This window comes from Arachis ipaensis, chromosome B10, assembly GCF_000816755.2.
Source record: "Arachis ipaensis cultivar K30076 chromosome B10, Araip1.1, whole genome shotgun sequence".
Lineage (NCBI taxonomy): Eukaryota > Viridiplantae > Streptophyta > Magnoliopsida > Fabales > Fabaceae > Arachis > Arachis ipaensis.
This window is the reverse complement of record NC_029794.2, coordinates 134,291,933-134,300,152: the sequence shown is the minus strand read 5'-3', so window position 1 is coordinate 134,300,152 and position 8,220 is coordinate 134,291,933. Positions and strand designations below refer to the sequence as shown.

Genomic DNA, 8,220 nt, shown 5'->3' with positions numbered 1-8,220 from the left:
TATATTAAAGTTATTTTTAATAAAAATCTTATTTTTTTATTTGAATAAATACATAATAAATAAATATACTAAAATTTTAAATTTTATATATTTTATAATTTTTTAATTGATAAATAAAATATATGTGGTTAGAGACATGTCAACTATTTTTTTTTCAATTTCTAATAAAAGTTTAGCTAACATGTAGATTGTAACACCCTACCACCCAAAACTTTACGCTTAAGTCGTAAAATAGAGGTGGCGAGGTTTTACGACTTCTAAAAATTAAAATACATACTTATAATGGTACTACGAGAAAAATCACTTTTAGCGGCCATTTATTTTGCTTTTAGCGGCAATAAAAATAGCCGCTAATACATTTACCGGCAATTAGACATTAGCCGTCTTATGCTTTGCCGCTAAAAGGTTTTAGCGGCAATTATAAAATTTGCCGGTAAAGACTTTTTTAATGGCCGCAAAAAGTATATAATTTTTAGCGGCCATTTTCTTGGCAATTTATATTGCCACCAAAAGTTATTCTAAAATTGCAATGTTATTCATTTTTAGCGGCTATTAGTATTGCCGCCAAAACCCATTTTATCGGCAATTTATATAGCCACTAAAAATGTAATGTTATTCACTTTTATTGGCCATTACTATTGCCACTAAAATCTTAAAACTTTTTTAGTTATATTATACTTATTTTCTTAGAAGCAACGAACTATCTTTTTTTAAGAATCTCAATTATTTTTGCCAACAAATTTTATTGTTATACATAATATAAATCTACTGAAATTAATTACTACAAAATGAGATATTTCATTAATCTCAAAATATTGATACACAAAATTTCCTTGAAAAGTAATATATTATATTACAAATCTAAACAAGAAATACTACAAGGCTATAACTATATCAATCCTGCAAGAACCTAAGTCAGAATTGCTGCTGATTAGCGATGAATTGCCACTTGACGAGTCATCTTCTAAAACTTTCTTTAGGTGGGTGAAACTTTGAATAGAAAAGAGAGTGCTCATGTGTACCTGGTTTGACTTTGATACAAATTTTAATAAGAATTAAATAGTTAGACATTAGTATTGACAATAAAAAAGAGAGTAATGCTTATAAATGGTTAACATTTGTAACACAGTGGGAAGAACTTGTCAATAACAATTAAAAATATTTATTGAATTGAGGGACCATGAGATTACCAAGTTCATTCTGAAACCTTCCATTTACAATTTGAATGAATGAATCAATCATTAAAGGCTGCTGCAGTCTAATTAATGTGAATGTTCAAGCCTTCAATTGTAAACCTACTCAGAAGATCATTACTCATGAAACTTTCGCACAACACCATTACTCTTTTAAAAAAAATAAATTTATAAACATCAATTCATATATATTAAAAATTATTTTATGACCACAATTAATCTAGTAAGTACCTGTAAAACTAAGCCAAGAGATATGTCTTCAGGATATATGCAAACATAATCTTAATGAAGCTCTGCAAAAAGCATTTCAAACACTTAAACCAAAATCCAAAAATTCAAATATATCCATGAAAGACCATGCAAAGTATCCCTTTATGTTTGATCAATCTCTGAAAAGAAAAATTTAGGATCAAATGAGAAAAATATACACACATAAAGCAATTGTGTTTTCCTTTTACGAGGGTCTAATTCATTAGCACTATGAGCCTTCTAGAATCAAACTATTCTGGTTCCAACTGAATCGGCTACTTTAAGGTAACTTGTTAGCCAAAAATCAGTTTTCACATGTTATGTAACCAAAATTTCATAAGGTCTATCTTTACTTTTTAAATAAGCTAAATAGAGTAGTAACTCAAGAAAAATAAGCTCTCATTTTTTTTTTCAAACCACAAAAAACTAGCAACTGCATTACCTTATGGAATCAAGCACAGCACCAATATATACATGCAAGTATTCCACTCTTGTCACATCTTGAAGTGATGAATTCCTTTGTGTCTGTTGACCTAACAAAACAAGCCATTTGTCACACTACTTTACCAATGGCACAATGCATTATAATGATTCGCATTCACCCTTGTTGTTGAAATAATATATGTGTGAGAGAGAGAGAGAGAGAGTGAAAACCTCCACCCTGGTAGCAATGTAGTTTCAGCTGATAACATGGCAGCAACAGTCAAAGCCTTAGGTATGCAACCATAATCATTTGCCTCCATCAAGGTTCGTGATAAGGAAGGTTCTAATGGAAGCTCTGCATAGAATTTTAGAACAAAAAAATAAAATTAAAATTAATAAAGTTAGAAAGAAAATAGTGCACAAGGAACTTGTTGAAATACTCATTCAGAATGACATCTCATGATGAAGATAATGATAGTGAAATGCATGATTTCTCCAGACTAATTTAAAATTCAACCAAAAAAAGAAAAGGGGAAATAACTACCAGCCATTTTCTGTCCAATACTTGTAATTGCACCATTTTCATCAATAGCATCAATCAGATATAATTGCTTCAAGGCATCTTGTAAGGACTCAACTGCAGAAAAGCCAGTCATTCATCGCCAAGTTATAGTCGAGTAAAATCCACTAAATCACTAATTGTCATGGAAGATGGAACAGGAAGATTAAAATAAAGAGAAACTAAACATATGCATTAAAATCAGTTGGGAACAGAACTCTGGGCCGATAAAAAGAACAAGGGTAACAGTAGAACACCATTGAAGAAGCCACAGAAAGAATTCAAAAACTTTTGAAATAACAAGTGAAAAAAGAAAAAGAAATGAAGCAACTTACCACAATCAAATGAGAATCAAGTTCAGTTATTTAACATTACTAAGAAAGAAAAAAAGAACAATTTAGTAAACTTTCTTCTATACAATCTCACTACTGAAGAATGTGATAGCAAAATATGATGAACTGCGAACTAAGGCTCAGTTGTGGAGTCACCCCTACTGCTATTATATTTCTGGCAAAATGGGGGCGAATATCGTATAGGTGGGGTTGTTTCTTGATCATAACCACCTATGGTGAACACGTTCGGCTCGTTCATAGTATTCCAATATAAGACTCTGTCACCGAACTCTCTGAAACACACTTCTGCATAATTTATGAAGTCTCTTCTGCATTCGCATTCAAGTGATTGTTAGATTCATATTTCTCAGTTCTTTCTACAGTTGTAAAATAAGCAATTGTGTCTCAAGCACAAGAGTTTCACTGATTAGTTCAAACAACAGTGTGTATAAGGGTTCATTAACATACATGATTTTAGGAGTATTATACAAGGCTTTACTATAGAAACTAATACAGAACATAAATTAAATTTCAACGTTTCTCATTACAAACACAAGTTTGAGTTAGGAGTATTATATACTTGGAATCAATCTTGACCAAGAAATGGATAACCTATAAGCATCAAGGCCTGTTCCCACCATGAGTTTCACATCTTCCTGCAACATAAAATCATCAAAAACGGTTGAAGCTCCAGCTGGCATTTTCTCAAACACATTACGTGCATATTCTCAATTTTCCACAAATTATAAAAGAAAAAATCACAATGTAAACAAATAATGGAAGGAATGCGTATTAGTGTATTATTGACCTTGTATTTGTGGCTGATATAAATTCAACCTAAATGAAAAACAAGCGTGAGTGTGTGACTTAAAACAAAAGGAATCAAAGGAACAATTAACAATAATTGAGAAGATAAGTAAACAAAGAAGACTAAAGCGTAAGGTTGACCTGTTCAACCATTCTATGCTTGAGAATGGTGGATTTAGCCATGACCTTAATGTCAATGCTGTCTCCGGTGTCGGTGTTCTTGGCGAATATACCTTCGGCGATTCCTCACCTTCTTCATTGTTTCGCAGAGAGAGAGAGAGAGAAGAGGAACGATGAGAGCTAAGAAGAGTTCGGCGATGAGAAGAGTGTGATGACACTCACGATCTGTCTCCATCGGTGGCGACAGCATCCTCTACTAGAGGAGAAGAGTTTGGCGATGAGGGATGGTGATGGTTGATTGCGTTTATGGTTAGGTTGCTAAGAGAAAGGGGGTGTCCGTGAATTTTGTTCTTCTCTCTCTAATTGTTATAAAAAAAGATTTTAATAAAACTAATACTAGCCATAATACAATGGCCATTAAAAACTTTTTACTAAAAGTAATTTTTTTATATGTTAATAAAAATAAAACCAGCCATTGTATTATGGCTACTAAAATTTTTTTATTAAAGATAGTTTTATTATATTTTTAGTGGCAATAATAATAATTGTCATTATAGTATATAATATTAATGGCAAATATATAATAGCCACAAAAACATAACTTAAATACAAAAAATAGTGGCCATTGTATTATTGCCGCTAAAAGTTTGTCGCTAAAACTAATTATTCTTGTAGTGTAGAAAGAATATAATAGACTAGGAGCCTTGAAAAATGGGTAAAACAAAATCGCAAAATGAAAAGCGCCACGCTCCGAAAACGGAACAACTTGCGTGTGAGGAAAACTATAACTGAAAAATGTAAGATAATAAAAGTAGGAATAGAAAGCCACAGGTACCAAATATCAAGCTCCTAACTCAGTCTGCGAAGTCAAGGCTGGCCAGAGAAATATTTACATATATATACATATCCAAAACCCAGGATGTACATAAACAAAATCCTGCCTCTCCATAAACCTCTAAGAGGATCAAAAAGAATAAGTTATGTGGAGAGAAAGCTAAGTACGTGTATATACATCACTGCACAACAAAATGACACAGTAACCACTTCGCTTCAGGTGACCAGACGCCTAATGAGATACCTTTCAACCTGCATCTGAAAAACAACAACATAATATGGAATGAGAACCGGAGGTTCTCAGTATGGTAAAGGTGCCCGCATAGTTAATATAAAAGGTCTCGGGAAAGCCAGAGGCATTCCTAGAACTTCGACACTCAGATTTCAGCTTAAGAATTCAACTAAACCGGAAGTTAGGTAAGTTATCTAAGATATTCTAGTTCTGAATCTAATTTTAACTTAACATTCTACTTTCTGTCACTTCTAATCCTCTGAATCACTGGTGGAACAACCCTCGTCATTCCTTTGCCAGACAAGGGGCCTCTTAATTACATAGACAAACATTACAGACAAGGAAAACACAAGTAGAGAAGCATTTACAGCAAGTAGAACAAGTAGCAGATAAGCAGAATTTAACAGTTAAGCAAACTAAAACAATGCACACCCAAACAAAGCAAACAAATGCATATGATGTATGCATGTCCTATGGCTGATGAGTCTCATCTGTCGGTTATACAGCCAACCCGACAAGTCCTGGTAATTAACCAATGGACAGTCCCTCTGTGCGCGCATCCCCAAGCTCAATAATATTCCATGGAGTTAAACTCCAAGCTCAAATATAATATTCCATGGAGTCACACTCCAAGCTCATAGTATTTAGTATTAATAATATAGTATTCCATGGAGACGAACTCCAAGCTCAAATATAATATTTAATATTTATATATATATATATGCATGCCCATGGGGGAATCCGAGAAGTTAAAGTGTCCGGTCACATCTTGCGACAGAGGGTCAATAAATAGTCTCAAATTTACAAACCACATAATAATCTCTTTCCTTTCAAAAATAGCACCTCAAATCAAGACTCCAATTCTTATAGAAATTTTGACAGTATCTCCTCTAAAACTCAAATTTCTGCCACCCTTCAGGGGTCCCAACTATCAAATCAAACACCTCTCAGTCCTTCAAATCATTTTCAGTAACAAATTATTTCAAAATCAAACAAATACCAATATTAAATCTTTTTCCAAACTGACCAACTTCAACAGCAAATTATTGACAACAGCTAAACCTCACATTTTATACCATATACACAATCCATCAATTATTCATTCATTTCATTCCTATCTTAAGGTCTTCTAGCCTAAGTTTTCACGTGACATTAAACATTAACTACGAGAAACCAAAATCATACCTTCGTACGGAATCAAAATATTCAAAGCTCCGGAGAAGCTTTCTGGGTGAGCTATCGAAGAAGAAAACGTCCAGAATCGTCTGTGTCTCCTAAAATTTTCGTTGGCCAAACTCAAAGAGTAGAGGAGTTACGTCATTGTCAACTTCTACCGGTCAAAAGTGGTGCCAACGTATAGAAGAGGAGGATACGAATACTTTTATCGGATTAGATTTTTTATTGGAGTTACAGATTATAAGAAATTAAAACCGAAAAGTTGGAGGAGGATTACGTTCCCACGCTTCTCTCTCTCTCGGTCACTCTTCTGTCTCGTCACTCATACCTTCATATACTATATATATCAGGCGACACAAATATAATAATAATAAAGTAAATATTACTTATTTCTTCAGATGATATTATTATATATAAAGCTAATGATAATCATAACTAGATATTTTATATATGTGTATACCTATACAATGGCTTTCCATTAAGTAAATGGTTGCCGCCTTATATATATATGCGTACATGCATAATAATAATAATAATAATAATAATAATAATAATAATAATAAGGATCTCGCTAGGGAGACAAAGGAGTATTTGTACAATATGTACAATGGGCTATTGAGTTATAAAATGAACATCTCTCATACTATCTAGAATAACCATCCGAGTACTAGCGATAATAAACATCTTCCCAAAAGTTTAAACTGATTTTGGGGTTCACCAAGACTCAAACTCTTGACCTTTCGGATCTAGCGCTCTAATACCATGCATGATACTACTCATCCCAAAAGATTCAGCTGATGGGAAAAAGTAACATTAATGATTATATCTCTAATACTCTCTAAACTTCCATTGTATATATTATATAAATATTCCATTGACTCCTCATACTTTCCCTAATAATAATAGTGCAATATTAAACCGATTAATTTTAATTTGTTGGTCGTTATTTTATATTATTTTAGTAAATATATAATAAATTGATTGGAAAGGGAGTCACATGCTCTTTGTACAACTTTGCATGGATCCTATGGTAAAGTTGACTTAGTTGGGTGAAAAGGTTATTTGAATAGCAGAACTGCTAAGAATAATATTTTATATACTTTGCACAAAACCATCAGATTCAAATGTAAAATGGTAAAACTAATTAGATTAGAGGTATTGGAAACATTTCAACTGGAACACATTCACAAACTGAATTAAGCAATAAGCAACGAGAACCATGTCACAGAAGCGCATATGTTGAAGCAATTGAAACTAATCCATGTATTGAAGAAAGACTATCATGTCAAAATTGCCTCTACAATTCAGTTAACTGTGAACTGTCAGTGGTATCCAAATTTGTCAAAATAGGGCAAAAGATGACGGTTCAAGAGCTAGGCACACTTGGCGCTGCGGACTAATGGTGCAGCGGCTTGTGATCCCTCCACTGTTGGTAGCCCAGAGTTTTCGCTGCTCTGTGAAGCCAGCCTGGCGCAGTACCCCTGAGTCTTAAGAGCCAAGACACTTAAGCTTTCGCCCAGGTGCCATGACTCAACTCTCAACTTGGAGTGGGCGAGCCAGCATGGTGCAGCCACCAACCCAAACAAGCGTAGCCAGAACCGTGTTCCGTCACCTTGATGCCCCCACTCGGGTTACAAGTTAGCGCAACCCAACTCGGCAATTAAACACTCCTGTCAGAATTCCTATAAGCATTGAATTCTGTGCTGCATTAGTCGAGGTGGGACTTTAAAGGTTATTACTAATAAATAATGGTCAATTATAGCATACAGATGTAAATTCATACAAAGAATACGATATTCATTTTAAACCATACAAATTATTATTTAATAATGTTAGTGTCACTGTTGATATACATGTGTAATTATTTTTAACTACAAAAACTTAATCTGTACGAGATTCATTGGCCAAAAATTTGAAAAGATATGTGACTCAAACCCGCAATCTCTTAATTGAGTATGGAAAGTTTATACCATTTGAGTTATAATTTATTGGCGTTTTTTTTTTTACCAAAAATAAGAGACTCGAACCCGCAACCTCTTAATTGAGTATGGGGAGACTATGACATTTGAGCTATTACTAATTGGCATCGGACTTTGTCTCTAAAATTAAACTCGTTTAAATTTTGAGTTAAACTAATTCGAAAAAAAAGACAGGTTAAATAGACTAGTCCACAGGCTAAATGAGTGATCCGTTTATTTTTTTTAAAGTAGCATTTTTAGCCGATATCCGATTCATCAACTAAAAAAAAATTATTTTTTAAAGATTTTTTTTTTAAAATATTTATTATTCTTCTTA

At 33.3% G+C, this 8,220-nt stretch overlaps 1 protein-coding gene across 13 annotated transcripts; it reads right to left on the bottom strand.

Annotated features, from left to right (window-relative positions):
• On the bottom strand, positions 779–4,077 carry LOC107623997 (putative beta-glucosidase 6). 13 transcript variants are annotated; one of them, XR_001616726.2, is made up of 9 exons: positions 3,705–4,076; positions 3,565–3,593; positions 3,337–3,412; positions 2,410–3,085; positions 2,097–2,220; positions 1,885–1,975; positions 1,425–1,486; positions 1,191–1,295; positions 779–1,031 (listed from the first exon to the last, which is right to left on the bottom strand). XR_001616726.2 is itself a non-coding variant. In XM_021113347.1 (8 exons), the coding sequence occupies exons 3-7, from the start codon at positions 3,275–3,277 to the stop codon at positions 1,894–1,896; spliced, it is 525 nt and encodes a 174-aa protein (XP_020969006.1). In that variant the 5' UTR covers positions 3,278–3,412; positions 3,565–3,593; positions 3,705–4,069; the 3' UTR covers positions 779–1,486; positions 1,885–1,893. The 13 variants fall into 13 exon arrangements, 5 of the variants coding, with proteins under 5 accessions (XP_020969006.1, XP_020969008.1, XP_016181905.1 ...); XR_002355384.1 differs by having other exon boundaries at positions 1,191–1,486; positions 3,705–4,077; XR_002355386.1 differs by lacking the exon at positions 1,191–1,295 and having other exon boundaries at positions 3,705–4,075.